At 35.2% G+C, this 23,939-nt stretch overlaps 2 protein-coding genes across 21 annotated transcripts in view; one reads left to right on the top strand and one right to left on the bottom strand.

Moving 5' to 3' along the window:
• MAP3K19 (mitogen-activated protein kinase kinase kinase 19) overlaps window positions 1-3,475 on the top strand; it is a 59,768-nt gene extending 56,293 nt beyond the window's left edge. Inside the window, exon 13 of the mRNA XM_086350430.1 lies at window positions 2,434-3,475. Coding sequence (XP_086206556.1) covers window positions 2,434-2,500 — 67 coding nt within the window. The 3' untranslated portion in view covers window positions 2,501-3,475. The remainder of the gene's footprint in view (window positions 1-2,433) is intronic.
• Window positions 3,476-7,160: 3,685 nt separating this feature from the next.
• The window catches only part of CCNT2 (cyclin T2), a 34,032-nt gene continuing 17,253 nt past the window's right edge, over window positions 7,161-23,939 (bottom strand). For 4 of the 20 annotated variants that reach the window (XM_086350452.1, XM_086350463.1, XM_086350489.1 and 1 more), the window contains 5 exons: window positions 22,146-22,208; window positions 18,943-18,988; window positions 17,144-17,307; window positions 13,836-13,906; window positions 7,161-13,351 (listed from right to left, as the gene is read on the bottom strand). In XM_086350452.1, coding sequence (XP_086206578.1) covers window positions 11,930-13,351; window positions 13,836-13,906; window positions 17,144-17,307; window positions 18,943-18,988; window positions 22,146-22,208 — 1,766 coding nt within the window. In that variant the 3' untranslated portion in view covers window positions 7,161-11,929. Of the gene's footprint in view, window positions 13,352-13,835; window positions 13,907-17,143; window positions 17,308-18,623; window positions 19,045-19,106; window positions 19,302-22,145; window positions 22,209-23,939 lie in introns of those variants that run through there. The other 16 variants (XM_086350474.1, XM_086350484.1, XM_086350506.1 and 13 more) reach the window with 14 other exon arrangements.

Below are 23,939 nucleotides of genomic sequence, written 5' to 3'. Positions count from 1 at the left end.
AGGACTCTAGAATCTTGCCTGTTGTCTATGAAAATAACTCCTTGGAGGTATGGATATTCATAAATAAAAGGGAAAGGCACTCAAAGATTCATAAGTAGAGATGATCAGGTTAAAAACTAGGAAAAAGGACTGAATATAACAAATGAATTTGGGGAAGCAGTCAGAATAATGACGGGGTACTACTATGGGCAGGTTTCAGAAATTCTGGGGAGTCAGGCCAAGGAGTTTAACTTTGTTGCAATAGGCAGTGGAGATCAGGGAACTGCAAAGAATTTGGGGTAAAGGACGCCATGACAAGAAAAGTCTTTGGGGAGGAACGTCAGGTAGCAGATTCTGTAGAGGGACCTTGAATGGAGGCCATTCTGGAATTCAGATCTTGGACTTTGATGGTAATGGAAGCAGTGGGAGTGTAAAGGAGATTCCAAGACATTTTAGAGGAAGGTGAATCAGGACTTGATGATGGATGATGATAGGATCTCATGGTTTTGAACCTGGATAATGGGAGAAATAATAGAAAGTTGTGAATGAGGAATAGTGGAGGAAGTTGAAGGAAATATTTGAAGCTATAGAATTGTTGCTCAGGAAAGCAGTGAACATTGGAGATGTGTATTTGAAAATCAAAAGGTTGGTAGCTATAACCATGAAAAAATTAGAGGGCTGAGGAAAATGTTTTTGAAAATACTCATGGGAGAAGATAACACAGTATGCATAGAATTAATTCTGGTACTCAACTGGAAGAAAGGGAGGGAGGCGAGTTGCCCCATGGGGGAAGAATAAAGAGGACAGTTTCTCTTAAGACCAAGCAGACATTGTTTCAGAAAGAAGCAGGGTAGTGAATACTTCAAATGCTACAGAAATGGAGGCTGAGCTCACTAAATCTGGTAAGGAGAAGGTTATGCTTAGTTTCACAGGGACTACTTTTTTTTTTTTTTTTTTTTTCTGTTTTTTTGGCTGCACTGTGCAGCACGTCGGATCTTAGTTCCCTGACCAGGGATCAAACCAGTACCCCCTGCCCTGGATGCACAGAGTCTTAACCACTGGACTGCCAGGAAAGTCCTCCCTGGTCAGGATTAATTTTAAAAGGACAATTTGTAGAGAGATAAGTAGGCCAAATAGTAAAGATTTAGGATACTGAATGTTGAAAACAAGTTATTGGACTTGCCGAACTTAGAGAAATTTGGCAGGAATAGAAGATATAGGATGGCAGCTAGAAATGATGGTCACTTAAGGACATTTTGGAGAGGAAATTTCTGCATATTTTGAAGACTGGAGAAAGAGCCTCTGGAAGGGAAGAGATTTTTTATTTTAGAATCATTCATGATCACTTTCTTTTAAAAGTATTTTATTTTTATTTTCATTTTGGCTTGGGCTGTTCTTTGTGGTCATTTGCTTCCAAAACGATCAAGATAGCAAATTTAATCAAAAGAATGCCCAAGGAATAATTTACTGCAGAAAACTATTGACTAGTTCATTAGTTCACTGACCAGTTCATTGTCAAAAGCGTTTTATTAAATTTATTTTTAATTGAAGGATAATTGCTTTACAGTATTGCATTGTTTTCTACCAAACATCAACATGAATCAGCCATAGGTTTAACTATGTCCCCTCCCACTTGAACATACCTCCCCATTTTGATTTCTTGAGGCAAGGGAAAAAACCCAAGCCACATGTGTACTTCATGTGTCCAACTTCATAAGTCGCTTCAGTTGTGTCTGACTCTTTGCGACCTTATGAACTGTAGTCCACCAGGCTCCTCTGTCCATGGGATTCTCCAGGCAGGAATATTGGAGTGGGTTGTCATTTCCTTCTAAAGTGGATCTTTCCAGCCCAGCGTTCAAACCTGCATCTCTTATGTCTCCTGCATTGCCAGGCAGGTTCTTTACCACTCGTGCCACCTGGTAATTAAGAAACTGTCCCCCTTTATGCTCATCCAAGAGTACCCCAAATGGGGTTATTTAATCACCAAAGCATATTTAAATCCAGGGCTTTTCAATCCTGGATTTCTCTAAATTTAAAAATAAATTTCATGCTAACTAAAAGTGCATTAAACTGTACATCTAAAAGTGTATTTTACTCTGTGTAAATTATCCCCCAACAAATTGAACAAAAGCGCTATGGAAATGTAGGGACTCGTTTTGAATCAGGTAATAATTTTTGTATTATTACTATGTTACACTTTAAAAGCTGTATATACATTAAAAAAAAATTATCCCAATGAGTTAGGTGTTGTTATCCCCATGTTACTGATGAGAGAAGAGTTGGAGTCCCTGATTTAAGATCACACAGCTAAAATCTGGAGTCTGGACTCAACCCAAGTCTGTCTGACGGGCACAGGTTGTACTTCCACTGTTACAGTAGGTATTTTGAGTCAAGTAGATGTAGTTGGCAGGCACGTTGCTGGGTGCTTATTCTAATGTGTTTTTGCCTTCTTAGGGACCAGCATGAGCGACCCTCTGCTGTTCAGCTTCTGAAGCACTCCTTCTTGAAGAGAAGTCACTGAGCAGACATCAGGACTTTTCAGCTCCACTACAGATACTTTGTTACTGTTTCATTGTGGAAATGATGGTTTAGGGACCCTTATTTTCCTACTGGAAAGTCAATCTAACCCAATTTAACCAGATCCTGCAATGTCACTAACTGAAAAGTTGTAGTTACGTTAGCCTTCTCTAGCTTCAGGCACAATTGCCCATGTATATGAGCAAATTGGGAAATAGATGGTGAAACAGTGTCAGACTTTATTTTTTTGGGCTCCAAAATCACTGCAGATGGTCACTGCAGCCATGAAATTAAAAGATGCTTACTCCTTGGAAGGAAAGTTATGACCAACCTAGATAGCATATTAAAAAGCAGAGACATTACTTTGCCAACAAAGGTCTGTCTAGTCAAGGCTATGGTTTTTCCAGTGGTCATGTATGGATGTGAGAGTTGGACTGTGAAGAAAGCTGAGCACCAAAGAATTGATGTTTTTGAACTGTGGTGTTGGAGAAGACTCTTGAGAGTCCCTTGGACTGCAAGGAGATCCAACCAGTCCATCCTAAAGATCAGTCCTGGGTGTTCATTGGAAGGACTGATGCTAAAGCTGAAACTCCAATACTTTGGTCACCTCATGTGAAGAGTTGACTCATTGGAAAAGACCCTGATGCTGGGAGGGATTGGGGGCAGATGACAGAGGATGAGATGGCTGGATGGCATCAACGACTCGATGGACAGGATTCTGAGTAGACTCTGGGAGTTGGTGATGGACAGGGAGCCTGGCATGCTGCGATTCATGGGGTCACAAAGAGTCGGACACAACTGAGCGACTGAACTGAAGTGATGAGCAAATTGTCTTAAACAGTAAGAAGAGAAAAATTCCAGTGTTTACAGTTTTATCCAGGAACTACAAATTCTCTTGATTTATATGCTATTTCCTTCTATTTTTTTGCCTGTTAATTTTAATGTCATTAGCTCAAAATAAATTGTATAAAAAAGTAAATGTATTTTCTTGCTTGGTGGGCAAAGGCACTTATTTAATTCTTACAAAGGAGAGTGGAGGAAGGTGAGAAGGTAGAGGAGAAAGTCACTAGATTCAGATTACGTAGGCAGCAGCCTTAACACTGGCGATTACAGGGGCCTCAACATTAACAGGAAGAGCTAAGGGTCTTGGCCTTTCATTGTTAGAGGGTCCCCTAACTCCTCATAAGTTCCCACCTATAAGAAGCTGGGCTCTACAAGGTGGGCTCCATAATCCTCAGGCTGCCTTCCCTGCGCTTTGTACTATGATTTGAGGTCTTCACTTGTTTACAGAGTTAATATAATCATTACTGCACTGAGAACTAGCTAAACATAAGCCAGCTGGTGGGATAAAAGCTCATTGATCTGATAAGGGGAGAGTGGGTCAGCATACAAACTTTTCTAGGATATTTTGCTCACATCACCTGATGGAAGGACATCCGTGCTAAGGTCACTCTTTCATTTCCAGGACACTGAAAAACCTTGCAAAAGTGCATGGGGATAAGTTGTCAGAATTATTACAAAGTCTTAAGTTGGTGGACTTTTTGATAAGGTTTGCTGTGACTCCACTCATCTATATTTCATTGACACCTACTGTCTTTAGCCAGGTCTACAGATATTTAGTAGCTGGTATCATTTGAAGATGGCATAACTACAAGCTAACTTGAGGGGAATTCTAATTCTCACCAGTTGTGAAGCTTTGTCAAAATCAAGCTGCTTCTTGAGAAGTTTTTGAGATATGTGAAACACGGTCCAGCTAAGGTAAGAGTTTCCTTTGGCCAACATGTTTAGAAGGTTCTTTGAGGGTATACCTTCCTTCTCTCTCTCTGGTTTGTAGGGTTCTTCCCTCACATTTGATAAAAACTGAAGGGATACTTTGCTTATTTTACTTGTGTATCAACACCATCTTAAGTAGGGTTTTTTAATCTTAGTATGGGTTTCAGTCTGAATGATTATATCTGACTTTGGAGCAATTAACTATAAAAACCCTGTGAAGAAAGGGCAGGGACTAAGAAATGTTTATACTATGTATAGAGATCACAGTAAAGGACACACAAAGTTGCTGTTAATAAACCTACCCCTCTTCAGATACAGGAAAACACTGAACACTAACAGAACCTTCAAAATTTGTACATTTTTAATAGGCAAGTCTCGATCCTAAGAGCTTTCTGTTTTGTCATTTATTAATGTTGAAATTAAGCTTGTATCACTGCCCAGGTGTTTGCTCCCTTTGTGTTTGCTCCCTTTATCTTCCTTTAGGAGGTAGAGGTCCTGAAAGAAGACTGGGATTTCAGAAAGGTGAAGGCTGGGAGGGCAAGCATTCGTTGAGCTCTTAATAGTGAAAGGCACACATCATTTAATTCTGGCTGTCTGGGTTGGTGGTAGTCTGATTTTATTAACAGACAGTAGTGCTCAGAAACACGTTAACTTTCTCAAGGTCATCCAACTGGTGAGTGACTTGGGGCTGCTACCCAGATCTGACTTTAGTCTTTTCCCTGCTGCCTCCCAGATTTGTAGTTTATAAATGAAATGAGTTACATTATTTCTACTCAAAAAAAACCTCGAGATGCTGATAAATTCACCAGTACAATGATTCTAATGACTCAATTGGTCTCAAAAGCTTCTCATTTTTCATTTAGCGACACTGCATTGCCTTCTATGCCTATATCCCCATCTGACCAGGCACACCACCTGTTTTCAAGCACATTCAGAAGTTGAATTTCATTACATACTGAACAGGTCTTAAGGTCAACCAAAGGAAATTTAACTTCCCAAGTAAAATCCTAAAAGTAGTTCCAACTCTAGAACATCCTTAACTTTACCTTATTTTAGCCCTTATGCTGTGGACTTTTCAATGGCTGAATTAAGAGAGTTGCCACTGTGGAAAAGCCAGAGCGCTGGAGTATGGGGTTGGGGGACGTGCACGATTCTACCTACTTTATCCACACTCTCCTGCTTGACCATGGTAACAGTCCCGGGCCTTTAGTGTACTGAGTATTTCCAATATAAAAAGCCACTTATCTACTCAAAGACCATGAAAAGCCTCCATCATGTACCAGGCCATCTTTATTCCTCATAGCTGCTGTACTTCCAAGTATTCAGTTGAAGGCAGTTATGTAACTAAAGCAACTTACGTTTTAAAAAGCTTTCCAGGTGATTCAAGTTGAAAATACTGGGTGTAGGCAGTCTGTATCTTCATTGATCATTAACAAGAAGAGTTTTGTGTACCACACTGTACTGTGAAAAGCTGAACTACATACACACAGCCCTGAGGAAGAGCTGTAGCACTCATATTGTTATGACTCTTTAAACTTGTGAAAATCCACAGCTGACTTGTCTCTAAAGCAATTGTTTCTGACTTGAAAGACTAAAGAAAACTGATCTTGGGGATATGCCTGGACACTGGTTTAAGGTCTCAATAAGCCTGTTAATTTCACGGCAGTACGATTAAAAATCCTCATTTGGGAGGTAGTGTTGGGGTGGAGGGAACAGGTACGTCATATACAAGACCTGAAGCAAAATGAACAATTTTCTCCATTATACTAATAGCAGCAGGGGGCTGGGCGGGGGAGGAGGGTGGAGTGAATAAACAATTGAGTAGGGTGAATTGCTAAATGAGATTACTAACTTTGGTTAAGGGGAATTACTGACTTTATGTTCCTAAATAAAACCATTATATTCTTAAAAAAAAAAAAACACACACAACAAAAAAACACAACAAACCCTTACTCCTTACTGGTTCCTTATTCCTTGTGACTCAACTGGTAAAGAATCCACCTGCAATGCAGGACACCTGGGTTCGATTCCTGGGTTGGGAAGATCCCCTGGAGAAGGGAAAGGCTACCCACTCTAGTATTCTGGACTGGAGAATTCCATGGATTGTATAGTCCATGTGGTAGCAAGAGTTGGACACCACTAAGCGACTTTTACTTTCACTCCTTACTGGTGTTATCAACATGAAATAAAGACAAATCTAACGTGATTTCAAGACATTTATTTTATATTTAGGCTTAAAGTGCCTGTTAGAGAAAGTAACTTTTCTATCCTAGTTCTCTTTTATGAAAGCCACTGCAGGCTTCGAATTTCTTTCAAGTATTGTGCAGGAAAACAGGTGTGGGAGGGAAAAGGGTTGGAAAGAACAGCCATGTTAAAGCAGTTTATGTTTAAATTTCACATGACTAATTGTGGAGGTGATGCAAGAAGGTACACAAGAAAATACCAAAGTATGAGTCGGAATGAACAACTCGAATTCTGTAAACAGTAGGCCTGCAGTGTCTAACACACAAGTTTACTGTACCTGGCCTGGCCTTTACCAGTTTCCTGAATTATCCTCAACCTGCTTCTAATGGATGCTCTTCAACACCATCCATTCTATTTAGCTTTCACTGATCAACCAAATCTTAAGCCTCACAACGCAATGAATAGGTACTACTGCTGACATTTTGTAGATTAGGAAATCAAGGCACAAAGTCATTTACCCAGACATCAGCAACTAAGTGATGGGGCTGAGACTGGAATATGGACAATCTGATCCTAGTGGCCACACTCCTTGATGATACACGAAGTCACTAAACTGAAGAGTAACTTTTACATTACAGATCTCATTTCCCACATCTCCCAGGAAGTTATTTCTGATTTACATTAACAAGACATGTTGGAGCCTTGGATTTATGTTGTCAATAAACAAACTTTATTAATAATTCCTTTTAATAGATATTGAGATGAAATTCAATGTCTAATTGAATTCATGCCATATACACAAACTCTTGTTTTAGATTTTCTATTGGCAAACATCCTGTTCAATAGTCCTTGGGGGTTCTGAGTACATTCACAAAATGAAATCCCAATTATTGCTGCCAACAAATGAGTACATAAGTTTTTCAAACTAGGTGGGTGAAACTGCTTGAAAAACACAACTTAAAAAAAAAAAATGTACTCATTAACAATAGGCAAATCGAGTTAAATCAACCACTAAACAGGTTTTAAGTGAGATTTCTCCCCCAAACTTGGAAATAAAAGGAAATCAGCCCTCAGAATTTACTTTTGCGATTAATGGATCACAGAGAACAGGGTAAGTCACTTTTGAGAGACCAGAATTACTCCTAGCCACACAACCTTCCAATGTATCTTGCTTATTTAGCAAGCTACCTTATGAAACTTCAACCAGAACACATACTGGTAAATGAACAGAAGAGGAGTCATAGAAGCAAAAGGTGGCTGTGCCCAAATTAACACTGCAAAATAAAAAATGGATGCATAGTATCAGACCTAAAATGCTTGGAATACAGATGTTTCAGAGGCAAACTTCTCTTACCAAGACAAACTTCTGACTATTTGGCTTACATTTGTTGGTTTACAGGAAAAAAAAATGTCAGGTTATCAATATAGTTGTGAATCCTCAAATTAATGCACTGGTACTGTAATTTGACACCTGAGAAAGACGAGGGCAGAATACGCTGCTTCTCCAATCCAGAAACTCCTAAGTCAGCCTAACAAACAAACTGGTCCATGAAATTATCATCTGTCACCAAGTGTTTTCTCACTTGTGGGACTTAACTCATTTTTTTATCTGGATAAATGTGGTTAGGAAATCCTACTACCTTCCAAGAAAGCAGAGACTGCTGAATAAAGAATTCTTTGTAACAAAAGCTCTGATTTTTCTCAGCAAAGATCTTAAAAATCACCTAGTTATTTAAGCACAGTAGTAGGTCACAAAAAATTGCTTTTCTGTTTAGATAAAACTTGGGAATGGTGAAATATCTTGACAGAACTATCTTCCCTTAGAGATATTACCATGTTTTTTAAAACTCTATTTCCATAGTAAATGTAAAACCCTAAAAAAATCTAACCAACCAAGGATACTACTTAAAGAGTATGTAATAGTCATGCATATATAAGCAGTGGTTTATTAGTTAAGATTAATCTTAAGATTAGTTAAGGAATAAAAATAATTTAAGTTCTCAAATATAACCAAAAATATGTGCTTAAAATACTTTTAAGGCAGGACATTCGGTAACAAAAACATTTCAAATTTGATTACCTGAAATTGACCTTAACTAGTCATTTCTTCAGTTCAAAGTAGATAGACAGGCCAGGAAATATATCCTACATAATTATAATCTGTTTGCACAAAGTAATGTAAGCACCCCTTATGACATTTTGCATGAAACCATTTATCATGGTAGAAATTTTCTTTGATTCTTAAGAACTCTAACAAGAATGAATCTGCATACAGAGATCAAGACGCACTTGTACTGTTTTCAAAGATAAACCTTGGGGTGACTACATGACTTTTCAGTATTTAAATACCTGCAACAAAAAATGAACCTCAGCGTTAATTTAAAAAAAAAAGGAACTAGGACATTTTGCAAGGTCTTACTACTAAAAGATGCTACCACCAGTTTTCTGGGATAATGTTTGCCTCTGAGAATGTTTCTGTGAAAAAACCACTCCTTTGCTTTGGTTCTGAAAACAGTGTATTTTAAAACAGCTAAGGCAAATATTTAGGGGGCACAGCTCAATATCAAAAAATTAGTTCAAAGAGGTAGAAGTAAAGCCTTTCTATGTAATGTGCTTCTGCATAAAGGTAACAAATCAATGATCTCTGATCTAAGGAAAACACAACTGCAAAATGAATCACTCTTTTATAGGATGTTTAAAGATAACGGTTTTTAATAGTTCAAATATTTTTAAAAATCTCATCAAAAATGTATCACCTTAACAGTACTTTGCACATGTGGAATTTCATACCTAAATTTGATACTATTTTGGTTTATTTATGGCTACTTACAAGAAGACTCAGTAATAATGTCCATTCATTGGAGTCTTTTTCTTTGGTTGAGCCTACTGGGACCAGGCTGATGAACTATTTTATGCAAACAAGATGGTCAAATTCATGGCAATATGAATTATAAGGGTTCTCATTTAATGGAAATGAAACTTAAAAGAATTTCCATATTTTATCCCCACTGTGGTTTTAGAGGCTAATATCCTGTTCAGAAGTTAAAGAGTTTGAATAGCTCACAAAACCCTGTAAAAATTACAACTGTCTGCCCTTTAATAAATAAAGTCATTGTAAAGAATTACATTTACAGAGTGAAAAGTGAATACATAGCATTATCAATTTTGGAAGTAACTAATAAGTACTTCCCCATAACAATATACACTAGCTACCTTTTTAACTGTCCATCATTAGCACCAAAAGATTCAACAAAATTACCTTTATTCTCACATCTCAAAACAATTCTGCAAATTCTTAGTGAAGTTTAAGTATAGTCACAGACCTTAAATATTCACATTGTTTTCTATGTCATACTGAAAATAAGTTCACTACTTTTCTGGATATTCTTTACAAAATCTTATTGAAATTCCTGGTATTATCATCCCCATTATACAGTAGCACAACCACCCAGTATCATTTCACATGATAGCTCCATAGAGGTTTCACATCTAAATTACCAAGAACAAAAAAACCCCTTCCCTCCCTCATCTTGCACTCCTCTTAATTCTATACTAGTCCTTGGATTATGTACCACTGTAAAAGTATAACTGTATCAAAATTACCATGTTTATGGATACAATAATATGCCATACAGAGCAACAAAGTTACATGTAATGACAAAGATTACTAAAGTTATGCAAGACAAGAACAAAGTTAGGACATGCTAGCTAAGCAAAGTCCCTAGAAAGAGACTCCTAGTATCCTAAATTCAAATAACATTGACAAAATAACGAATAATTATCTTAAAAAAAATTATAAAGCTACCGGCAAATCAGGTAATTGCTAAATAAAAGTAGAGCACAAGATTAAACTCTAATATTTACAACTGCAACATACTTGAGTAAAATTACAATTGTGCACATATCAGTGGCTTTGTAACAAAAATAATTCATATACATAGAGGAAAAAATTAAGACAGTTTTCAGTTCAACAGAAGTTGAATTCAACCCATCTCGAAGATACTCAACAGCTCAAAGATTTACCACAGAATTAAAGATTAGCTGATAAACCAGAGCCACGTTACTGGCATTTAAGACAAATTTTAAACAAGTTAAAGTCTATCATTTGCTCAGAAGTCAGAAGACTGTGCAAACTTGACCTCAACAGGAATATACTGAGATGTGCAAACACATGGAAAACCTCCACTAGCTGTTTTATCTGGAGGCTTACCTTTTTTCTTCCCCTCAGAGAGCTTCCTGTTAACAACCATAAGATATAAATACAGGTACAATGCACAGTCAGTGACCTTTTTTGTTTATTTATTGTTAGAATATAAAACAACTGAGAGAGCAACAGGTTTAATTTCATTTTTATAAGGAAGACTGCATTTACCTGAAAAAGAAATATGGCATCACACACAAACACACTTCAAGGGAGGGGTATGTTTAAGAACATGGTGTCATTCTGAATGCTAAAGGAAAAGCGATTCTGTTTACGGTTAAAATATGTAGTGTTAAAGTTCTTTATTTAAGAAAAAAACTTACTAATTCTGCACTAATGTAAGTTTTTGTGAATTTAGTTTTCAAATCACAGTAATCTACTTAACCATTATTAACACCTCTGTGTTTATAGTACTGCAACAAGCCAACAAACACTTAAATGCACTTCACATCAAGAGTATGTAAACTTTATTTTTTCCTCTTCAAGCCTTCAGAAATTCAGGGGCTCTTTCAGCAGCCAGTCTGGTCAGAACCTCTGAAGGCAGAATCAGTGCCTCACAGAGTAAACAACCATCTGTGGCACTGCATACCCATCCGGTAGTGAAGTGTCCCCCTTCAGTGGCTTCCAGTAAGGCCTAGAGTTTAAGGTTAACATGAAAAAGTGCCACCTTTGTTTTAGATTAGTGATGGACTCTGACAAGATAAAATAAAGTTATTCTGTATATTGTTATACTTACAAGCAGCTCCAATCCTGAGTATTTATGGTAATATCTAAACATACAAAAATGTATGTACATTTTTCTCCACTTTCTTGTAAACAGTTGTCAGTATACTGTTTTATCCCTTTATCAGTGAAACATGCAAATCATACATACAAGTATAAATACACAAAAGAAAACAATTTACACTCATTCAAAAGCCAAGCAACAACAAAAAATAGCTACAGTATTCAAATTATAAATAAACGAATGCTTGAGGCATCTTATATTCCTAGAAGCAGCCAGCCATTCACCCTAATGTTCTTAGCTGCAATTGTAGAAATACTGAGTTTTGCACCTTCCATGCTTTTACAGTATTTATAACACTATCATATGTGGAGATAAAGACTTGTTTACTATAATCTCTTCTTTTCAGAATGAAGAATAAAGCAGCACTTACAAATATTGAAGCAGTGGTACTAACAGCAGGTGTTACCACTGCTAGATCAGGAGGAAGTTTTCCATTCTAACAATTTTTAAATTAAAAAAGGAAAGGAAAAATTGACCTAAAGAAATGATTACATGTTCATTCCTTGGGCACTTAACAGCGAGTCCAGCATGTCGAATGTGTCTTTGTAGTCCATATGCTGGCTGTTTGTACTGTACTCGTGATTGACATCAGGACCGTTGGTCTCCACTGGCTTCTTGTCCAGTTTCACGAGGGTGCTGAGATGTCCGTAGCCCACCTGGTATGTGACAGGGGGAGGAGGGGGTAAGGGATGGTTAAAAACAGAGTTGTGAGAGGATATATACTGCTTAACAGAGGAGGAAGAACTAGATGAACTACCTGAACTTTTGGAACTTTTGCTCATTTTGGAGTGATGGTTGTGAGATGCATCATTGATATGCAGCTTCTTCCTTGAAGAGCTGGAACTAGAGGAAATGCCATCACTGCTCAGGCCAACAGGACTCCTCAGAACAGTGGGTGCTATTCCGTCAGCACTGTGTTTACTGCCACCACTGCTGCTGCCACTGTATGAGTGGGAATGCTTGTGACTGCTGGGGTGGTGGCGGTTGGAAGGATGCTCCTTGTGCTTCTCCTTATGGTCCCTGCTAATATGTGGGCTTGAATGCTTGCTCTTCCCACTGCCTTCATCAGAAGAGCTGTGTCTTTCTGAGGAAGAAACTTTTATTTTCATTTTCAGTTCTTCTTTACTGACACTTTTATCAGTGGGTGGTATTGGAATCCGTAATTTCAGTGATCCACTCTTTTCCTTCTTCTCTGCCATATATTTTTCAGGTTTTTCAGCATTTGTAATGGGAATTTTCATTTTAATGGGAGAAGTCACAGAACTGCTGCTGGCTGCCTGAGACTGTACATGTTTGTGCTGCTGTTCTACCTGGGCAGCTATATAATGATCCCTTGCATCCAGATCAAGGCTTTCTAGCTTACGTTTTTCTCTATATTTATCTAAAGACATTTTCTGAGGAATTACTCCAGGAGTAGCAGAAATTGGCCCATGGTGTTTACTGCTCCCTGCTTTATGAGTATAATCTTGCTTAACAGAAGAATGATCAGAAATTTTGTCAGGTCTGTGATGTAATCCTGAATGCAATGATACAGAAGGTCCCTGCTTGAAGTTGATGTTGTACTGGCTACCAGATATTTCCTGTTTCTGTGAATATATCTGTTCTGTCCTTGCCGACTCTTGATGCTGAGGCCATTCTTGGTGTGATGACAAACCATACGAGGTACTCGGCATTCCTGTTGCTAGCATTGACAAATTATCAGATGCATGGCTGTCTTGAACAGAAATATTTCCTGAATTTAGAGGTACTGGTGCAGGGAAAGCTGATGTAGATGGTTTCTGAAAACTTGGTTTGGTAGGCACACCAGTAACACTATCTACTAACATGGAATTCTGGACCAAAGATGAACCCAGAAGAGGCGTTTCTGATACTTGTCCATCTACTTTTGGTTTCCCAGCTGCCTGGTTAGCCTATTTAAATAAAACACAGAAGAAACAATGACAGCAAAGGAATTTAATAGAAATGTCTTTGCTTATAAAAATTCTATATTAAACATATGAAAATAAAATCACCTGGGGTTGGACTTTGTTGCGAGTAAACAAACATCTTATTTAAAGACATAAAATAAGACTATATATAGTGAAAGCACTGGCTTTAAATTAGATACTGAATAAATTCCAGCCCAGCATCTGAGAGAGGAATTTAACTTGTCTAGCTTTAATTCCCCTTTTTGTAAAGTGAGGATACTATTTCCACAGTAATCACTATGAGAATAAGAAATCCATAAAGTTATTTATAGCAAAGTCTACTGGACACAGTAGTTGGATAAATTATGAGCGCATGTAGCTTATGATACACTGTAATTACTTCAAATATTAGAAATAAGAATATTTAACCATAAAAATTCAAATTATTAGAAATTGATGTTCTGATAAACCCTGTCAATTCTCTTACCCTCCAGTATCGAATCTTCTTCAACCTACTAGGCGTTTTCTCCAATATTTGTAGAAACTCATGTGTTAGCTCTAAAAATAAAATTTAAATTTAAAACTTAGAAGGTGCCTTTAGATTTAGAATTCTCTCAAGTGGGCAATATTAAAAAGAAAGCACAAGAGTTCATCTACTTCATGATCACCTTCCTAATTCAACCATCAGCACATACAGAAGTACACATAGCTCTGAATTGGTATTTTCAAAGATGAATCTTAAAAAAAATTTTTTTGATTAAAAAAAAAAAGAAAAAACCAAAACAAACAAACAAAAAATCCAAAAAACAATCAAACAAAAACCCCTCCTCCCACATGTCCCTGATTTTAAAAGCTTACTTAGAATCTCTGAAAAATTTAGTCACATTTAAAAAATTGCTCCCAAACAGAAAACTGCTATCAGGCAAACATCAGGAATAATTGTGGTGGGCAAAGTCCATCATTAGATTCTTTACAATCAGTGCCCAAAAGTTTAAGGAAAAAAGAGAATATTTGTATAATCAAGATATTAATTACAAAAAGAAAATTAGTAACTTTACGACCCTAACCAAGTGATCATGACTATCGTTACCAGCAATAAAACATATCAACATGATACACCTTGATGAAATGCATTGAGTAGGACAACTCACTTCTGTGGTATTCTTGCCAAAAATGCAAAACCTCAATTTAACAATGGGAAAACATGAGACAAACTCTAACTGAGGAACATTTTATAAAATAACTGACCATTATTCTTCAAAGTGTTAAGGACATGAAAGAAAAGATAGAAAAATTATCACAGATTGGAAGAGAGATTAAAGGGGGGCATGGCAACTAAATGGAACATGTGATCTTAGATGTTGTTATTACGTAAGATGCTAATATTAGAGAAACTGGGTACAGGGTATAACAGCACAGAATGTGTACCATTTCACAGTTTCTTTAAATTTAAAACCATTTCAAAGTTAAAATGAAAAAATTTCTTTACCTATATTTGTAACTTCCTAGCAGACAACATATTATTAACATTTCAGTAAATCACCCTGGTCACATTTCTACAATTTTTCTTCTTAAATTTAGGATTACAATGAAATAAGAGATGATTCACTTTTCCAAAGTGGTATGGTTAAGATGAATTATAGTTTTCAACTCCGTAGAAAGTTACTGGCCACTCTCAACACAAGTATTAATAATATCAAATGAGAATGTCATATAATATTATTAATGCCCATTTAGTATAAAGAGACTGATAAAAATTTTGCATCATTATGTGCTCATAATCTGTGACAACTAGCTCCTGCTAAAGTCTCAGGAGCCTTTTGATTCAGTTTAGATGAAAAAAAGATCTATTGCCTATACTACCACTTCTTCATTTGAAAAAAAAAAAAAAGACCACTTTTCTACTTGGACACAGTAGTAAATCTAGCAGATACACAGTGCCCCTGGGTCCAAAATTAACAATAAATCATTCTGATTCAGTTTCAGAAAAATTCAAATTATAAAAAACACATGAGGGTTTGTTATTAATCAATAACCGCCCCCTCCCCCCCTCCCCCAACCCTCTTATAGGTAGGCCAAATACAATCAATGTTGTTCTGGTGACAGTCATTAAATGTAAAATTCAGATATTCTTAACATCTGAAATTTTGTTATGTTTTAATGTAATCAAAATAGAGAAAAGGCTGCTACATATGTTGAAATTTTCAATGTGTTAAGTGTCCAAGATTCCTATTCAATGTTCAAATGAATGTGAACTTGAGCTTTTTCAGAATAGAAGCAAAGAGATATTTAGATGGCTCATGTTGTGTCAAAAAAGACTTTACCTACAATTTAAGAGCAGGATAAAAGGCAGATTACTTGCTTTCTGTAAACTTTATTTTAGAGACATGTATAGAAACTATTTTTATTAAGTTTTTATCTTATTTATCTTATATCTTACCATATCTATTATATAATATCAATAGATCAGACAACTATTTTATCTTACCTTTTGACTACTAAAATAAGATGGTGGCACAATTTCAAGTCACAAATGGGAAAATAAAAAGTTCCCACTAGTTTTTAGAAGATGTTATATTTCAACTCGCTGAAGATTTCCTACTACTCTGAATAAACTTTAAACTATCACTAGTGAGCCAAGTATGACCTGTATCCTGTTTTTGTGAATAGATTTACTAGAACACAGCTATAACACTTACAGTTGCCTGTGGTTGCTTTCTAGCTCTGATGGCAGAGTTGTCTTGTTGCAGACAGTATAGCCCACAAACCCTAAAATAGTTACTATTTGGTCCTTCACAGAAAAGGGTGCAGACCCTTAAATAAATTTCTACCTTAAAGAAGCATCTGAGATATTAATGGAAAACCACATTCCAAAGCCTTAGAGGTCTCTCACTTTTACCTAACAGATGTCCTGTAAATCCAGTTTTCTCATCAGTTTCAATTTTATAAAGGAAGCTGGGGAAAGCACATAAAAAGAAGCTGAAAACCTAACATACCAGTTTAGATTTAAGAAGTGTTATCTATTTCCTTTCTGAAATCTATAGTTCCTGGTTAAAATGTCTTAATCTGCAAGGATATTCTACTCTGGCCTGCCAGAAAAATTTCCTATCAGGAGACCCCTAAATACCAGATTCATAATTTATAGAACTTACACTCCTAATTTTTCCTTGTCAATTCATACTTATTAATGCACGGCAACAATGATACACTTTATCACCAGCAGAACAACACAACAAGGAATATTACCATGAAAATACCATTAGCTTACTGCTTCACATCTTCTACAGTAAGTTAATACATGACTTTGTGTTTATACATTTTAAATCCAACAAAATTAGTATACTTTAAAATTACGTATGCTTGTATTATCAACCTGCAGCATTATATTAAATATTTCTTTGAAAAGTCATGAAAGGGCTTTAGATATTGAGTAGTGGTTAATAATATGTTCATTTTCCCCCCTTGAGGCTAATGAATTTATTCTCATCCTATTCATGAGATCATGTAACTGTACTTTTAAATCCTATTGCCAAACTGTTAAAATAGAACTATGTTTTTAAAGATTTTTTATCTTTTCAAAAGAGGAAATACCAGTAGATGAAATGATACCTGGGATTGGCATCAAGTAACTATAGGGTGAAGGAGGATCCTGGACTGGCCAAAACTGTTCAACCGACCATGAATATATGGGAACTCAGTATTTTTTAAAATCAATACAGAAGCAGACAGAATGCTTAATCCATGATAAAAAGTAAGAAAATATTTTGTTGTAACAAAAAGATTTTTTCTACTTACCATCTAGTAATTCCAGAGTAACTGTAGGATCCACATATTCCCACCAATGTTTTCCATCAGTTGACACAGGAATCTCCCAATTGGACCATTTGCAAGCCAAATGAATGCACACACATGCTATCACTGTTGGTTTATACTGAAGACAGAAGGTTGTAAGATGCAGACTGTTGTAGAGCAGATTTGGAACGAAGAGTCATAGAAATTCAAATATGTAAAACAAAGAAAAACATTTACCAATAAGATTAGAGGAAAAACAAAATTATGTAAGTTTTCTAAGTCTAGAGTACAAAACCTTATTTTATAAAATTAAAAGCTAACATTATGACACTTTTTATGACTATGGTCACAAAAACTCAAACACTAAAAACCCATATAGATTATCAATGTTTTCATATTCTTACTCCCCAGAGTATATTATTAATACTACTAATACTAATACATCAGTGTATCTAAACTTTGTTTTTACATCTAAATTACAACTATTTTTACTTCTTTATAAAAGCAGAGGAAAACAGTACATTTCCAGTAATTACTATATATAAGTAAAATGACTTAAAACTTTTTTGGGTGGTATTTTTGTTTCTTTTGTAATGTCATGGTAGAATAAAGAAAAAAGCAGAAAACTGTACAACTGACAAGGTAATTTCAATACCACATTATAATCAGGGATTCTACCATTCCATGTGGCTTAACATTCATTCATTCTGAAGTAACTCATATGTTTAACACTTATTTAGGTAAAACTTTATCTTCTCAGCAACGCCACAGAGAAAACTTACCTTTTGCTGAATAGCTTCAAGGCCCAATGCTGCTAAATCTACCAAAATACTACCTCTCTCCTTCCATGACATGCCAAAAACTGCACTTGCAACATGCCACAGCTAGCTTTTTCTAACCCAAATTTTAAATTTAAGTGGTTCTTGCCTTGTTCAGTATTTCTAGGGACAGAGGTTAAATCCCAACAATATATACCTAAGAAAATATACTGGCTTTTTTGGCAATTCAAAGTTTTAAACAAAACATAACAGTATCACAAGAAATTAAGGACCACATAAAGTTGGTTTAGTCCACTCCTCCCCAAGGACTCATTTAAAAAAACAAATTTAAATCATTATAATCAATCCAGAACAAAATTATATACTAGATATGAAAAGCTTTTAAAAACTATTCTTCCAGTTCAATTTCAGAACTGATGAAAATGTCTACTGGTCAAGCACAAACCCATACTGTTCTTTAAATGAACTAAAGAGAAAATACTGAACGTTTAAGTAAAAATTACACGTATGCAAATCAAGGCACTGATAGGATGTGACTACTACTAATCTACTACTGGTGGGTATTATCTGGAAAAAAAACCCAAGTTATATAAATTTTATTTATTAAAAAACTTTAATGATTAAAGTTAAGATAGGATCAATGTGAAATTTTTAAAAATTGTCATTTAACTATAATTGTAAACTAGAAATAGCTTTATACTTACCAAGTTGCTCGAATTTCTAGGTTAAGTTTAGCTCTTTGTAATCTTTAGCTGCTATTCAGGCTACCAATTTTAGACTTATGCACTCACAAATCGAGAATATGTCACCAGAAAGCACCACTACACTTCACATTGTGCATTTAACCCCTCTGTGCCAAAAGTCCCTTGTACAATACACCGCAAAGCAGACAGGAAGGTACCACCACAGTAGATGGTCCAGTCTCCTGCTGCAACAAGGGTGAGAGACACATTGAGGGGGCCCTGCATTAAAGGAAGCTATAGTGTGCTACAACAGTGCAACAAAGAGGGTCAGGATAACAACCTGTTGGTAGCCATGAAATAGGATGTCTGTGCCAAATCCTTGCTTGCTGTAAGAAAAGAAAAAAAAACGAAGACAATACTATCAGCTTTAACATGCTACCATGAAAAAGTTCTCAACACAACAAAAACTCAAAGATTTGTACACAAAAAGTAAATTTTACTTACTACTTACAAATATCACAAGAGCGCCATCATTTTCTATACTACTGAAAATCTTCAACAACATTCACTCAAATGTTTCTTGCTATCCCCCAAAGATCTGAGAAACAAGCCGATTTGCTTTTAGCTAGCCAGTTACAAGGGCTAAACTTGTTACTAAGTTAAGCATCTAGTCAGCTAAAAGTTGCAATAAAGCATTCTCCTGGATTTAAAAAAAAAAAAAAAAAGAAGAAGAAGAAGAAAAGATTTTGAAGTCTAATACAAAATACAAAGAGTTGCCTGCCAGACTTAATCCTCAGTCATCACATTTAAGTTGGTTTAAGTACTTCTACCAAAAAAACAAAACAAAACAAAAAACAAAAATCAAAAATAAACCCCCAACCCCCAAACTCAGAGAGGACAACGTGCTGTTTTTCATCATGTTACTAAGCATCAACAGAATAAACCACCTAAAAACATCACAAGGATGTATAGAAAACACCAGTGTGATTATTTTTAAATTATATAATCCAATTAATGATAACTTTAGAAAAGATATAAGTACTTTAGAGGGAATCAGGATACTTCAATACTGGTCCTCAATAGAAAAGCAATTTTTAATAACTAGTTTCTTAAGATACTGACATTGAAAACAGCCCCCATCTCCCTTCTTCTACTTCTTATTCTTCCCAAGAGGGATGCCTTTGCTACAGTTTCCCTTTCTCCCCGAGTTACATTCATAATCACTGACATACCTTTCCCCTCTGTTCACCTAGGATTAATTCACCTCCACTCACCCCACTCTAACAGGACTCAAGTTCCTTGCCCTCTCCTAGTTTTATTCGTGGCACGTGTAATTCCCCGCTGCCCCATGGATCATCAACATAAAGGTTTACAAAAGGGATTTGGGCTTAGCAGAGCTGTGCTAAGGAAGAGTGTCAAAGCATCGGATGTCTTGGAGGCATTGTGACTTAAGTAAGGCATTCTTTCCTGGTGGAGAGGGAAGGAGAAATCACAGATATGAAAGGTCCCTGTAAAATGACATTAGCCAATTTTGCAGCAAAGAGCATAATAACTTTCTCATCTCCAGACATGGGGGGCATGGGAGAACTTCAAAGAAATCAAACCATTTACCCCCACCCCCACCCCACAAAAGAATCAAAATACATAGATAAGTAAAAATAATTTTAAATTGCCGTTGTAGTCTTCACCTCAGAATGTATGTAAATTCAGTAACCTATTAAAAGCCATTGTGACAGAGAAAAACGTAAGGAAAATGTTCTTTTGTTAGCTTAAAGTGGTTTTAGGGCAAAGGAAAAAAATATATACCAAACATGAAAGAACATTTTAAAGATGGACTAAGATGCAAATTATAGTTACTTGAAAATGTCAGTCAGACAAAAATGACATTAAACGAGATTTTTACAAAAATTTAAGAATTCGTCACATTTTAAACATTAATAACAGTAACAAAAAAAATCAGATTTAAATATTTTGCTTTGGATGATATATCCAATTTACAGATTCTGTAAATGTTTATATTTTACTACTCAGTTTTGCAAAATAAATGGACTTTAATCTCTCTAGCTTCTTTAGACCGGATTTAAGAGAAGCTGATTCAAATTTCACAATACCAAGCTGAAAATTCAGTTTCATTTTCTACTAAGTGTGTGTGTGTGTTTCTTAACCTATATTTAGTATCTTTCTTCAACATCTTTCTTTACTAAGCTCAACTTAGGGCAAATTAAGTGGCTCTCCATTATTCAAACAAAACAGCTCACCCTTTTAAGTTTCCAGGGAAACAAAACTTCTCTAAAGCTTTATTTCTTAATTCCATGTCTACACTAGTTTATCCATACCATTCTATACTATGCTGTAATACTAAGGATGAGAAAGTGCTACAAAACATATAACCATGAATAGGAACCATAATTAAATATAAGTAACATTTGCTCTTAGATAAAAAAAAAAAATCTAAGTCCATTTCTTAATAATGACAACTCAGTTATCAGACAATAGGTTTTTTTTTTTTAATGTAGTCATTAACACAATAAAATCCTACCTAGGTATAAAATGAATTCAATTTAGAATGAATAAAATGAGAGAACATTCAGGTAAACACTAGAAACAAGGCTTTCAAAAGTCTTACCCATTTTGTTTAGAACAAACCTAAAGAAGTCTAGTGGTAAAGGAATAAAACCGCAAAATTTCATTTTCAAAAACAGGTAACAGAAAAAGGCACACTAAAAGTTCCAAGTGATTACTATTAGTGCATACCACTTCAAACGGTAAACAGGAAAGGAAAAGTAGTACAGCATGCATCTGTGTGAAAAATTATTTCTAGAGATACAATGATATATAGGATTCATTAACAAGAGTAGAAAAACATACACCACATGCTTTATAAGGAGTAAAGAAACAGTACAAAACTTTGTACTCTTGTTTATAAACAGTTTAATAGGTACATCACATGCTGTTATGTATCATGCTATGTAATAATTTTCTCATTATACACAAAAATGAAGCCACTTTTATTAAGGCTAAAGAACTTAAATTAATTTTGGCCAAATGAACACAGGTGTAACATTCCCCAAAATGACAAATCTAAAGGCAATTTTTATCTGAAAGATGTGAAAGTGACCTCCAAATTCGAAAACTGTAATCAGTTTTCAAGAAATCAATGAAGTTTGATATAAATTTAAAATTAATACTATTTCCTCCACCTATATGTTAAATGGCCCACATCTTATATATTAACTGAAATGGGATGAGTATAGCCCCAAATAAAGAGTTCTAGTATTTGGAAGCCCTCTAATTATTTTTTTTTTTTTAGTGAAAAGAGACTCTCACCTAAATTTAAAGGAAGTTAATTCACCAGGAAGGACCAAATATAGAAGTAGATGAATAGGCAGGTGTAGAACACTGAAACATAACGCTTCAAAATGACATTTCTTGTCATTTTATAATAATAAAACCCCCCAAAAAGCTAGGAGAACAAAACGGCAGTCATATAAAATATAGACAATAAAAAGCATTAGTAATTTAAAAGTTTCAAAGATCACTTACCTCTTACTAACTGGGTACATTTCACTACATCTGTGTGTGGGTGTTCAATGGTGATCTCAAAACCTGAAATGAAAAGCACTTTTTTTCCCAATCACTTATACCAGTACAATACTTGCCTGAGAAATCCCACTCATCACACAACTGTAAGTATGAATTTTTCATTATTAAAAAAAATCAAAAGTTAGTTTCTCATCACTGACATGTTTATTATACCTTCAATCATAAGAAGTAATATCTCGAAAAGCATTCCAATTACGAAAACTGAAAGTTACTTAGAGATAAATAGTATTTATTCAAAATTCTGAATTACAATTAGTTTGAGATTATCTTTAAGTTACAAACTACAATCATGACAATTATTAAAGCAGCCCCACAATTTAAGCAGGGAATTCAACTATGTAATATATTTCTTAAATATATTCCAACTCCTTTTTTCAGAAGATGTGACAAGAACATTTTTCATAAATATAATCTTTGGGCTACAGTGGAAGAGGTGATCTTTTAAATGATACAGTCCTCTTATTTTCTCAGTGTACCTTAGATCAAAGAGTTTTAATCAGTTAGCTTGTAATTACATCTTATTACTAATAAAAATAAAACTGTTAAGGCAAGTGAACCCTGTAGGTAGGGCATAGTTTCTCCTTTTCCTTTCTTAGAAGTGGAGGTCGTTGTATAGTGCCATGAGAAGTAGTAAAAGAATAATATTCCAATAAGCAGGTAATCTCGATTTTAAAGTTATTGTGTGGTCTATTCATATTTCTGTTATTAAACTTGCAAAAATTACACTTTAGCCATGAGTTGTATCTTGTAAATTCTAATGTTCCCCTTAAAATAATGCTCTTCATTCTGTGTTTAAGAGATCTGTCATCAGTAGTATGAATATGATGGACTTTATATGATAAAGTAACTATTAAAAAATGTTTTTCCCTTCAACTTTCATTATATGAATATTTGTCAAATCTCAGATTTATATATTAACAGTAACATGCTAAATCACTGAATTTGGAGAGAATAAAAAGATTTTCACTTTTATTTTTCTTGTTTAGTTGCGTCCAGATTCTTACTTTCATTTTTGTATCTTTCTATGTTATAAAAACCTTTAGCAAGTTATATGTGTTTCAAACAACCTACTTGTGTAATAAAAAAAATCTGTCATAATGGAAAGCTACGATTATTAGACTTCTATTCAACATCTGGGAATTGAGTATAAATAAGATAAAAACAACTAATAATAAACAATGATTATTTATGAAATACTATGTGGCAATTAAAAAAAAATCTTTCATCTTCAAATTCACAGTGTTAAAGTAGAATTATTATTCCACCTTACACACACAGGATAAAAGTAAAGGAACTTTGACTAAGTTTACAAAGTAAATAAAGAGGAGTATATATTTAAGTGCAGATCTCAATAAAGCCTATATTCTTCCCATGACACCCTGCTAGGTCCTTCCAGAAGTAATACATGACTTTACACAGTCCACACCTGCTTAAAGCTCAATCTCCTCATGAGTAAAGTAAAAGATCAGAATAAATGATCTTCAAAGATGACTTAAGTTGCACAAACCTTATAGACAATTTAACTTTTAGACAAGGATGATGGACACTTAAATTACTATGTCACGTTTAAAATGATGTGATAAATTCATAAGCTCTAGCATAGCAGGACTGCCTTGGATGTTTATAACATTATAATCATATACGACAGCCCTAAAGGACCATTTTATTCCCCAATGCAAATCCAGAATGAACCAGAGTCTTAACTATCTGAAAATATGAGAAATCATACTGAAA

Source organism: Bos grunniens, chromosome 2 (assembly GCF_055505025.1).
Source record: "Bos grunniens cultivar Pamir isolate PY7600 chromosome 2, Bosgru_T2T1.0, whole genome shotgun sequence".
NCBI classification, from domain to species: domain Eukaryota; kingdom Metazoa; phylum Chordata; class Mammalia; order Artiodactyla; family Bovidae; genus Bos; species Bos grunniens.
This window is presented reverse-complemented; position numbering and strand designations above follow the sequence as displayed.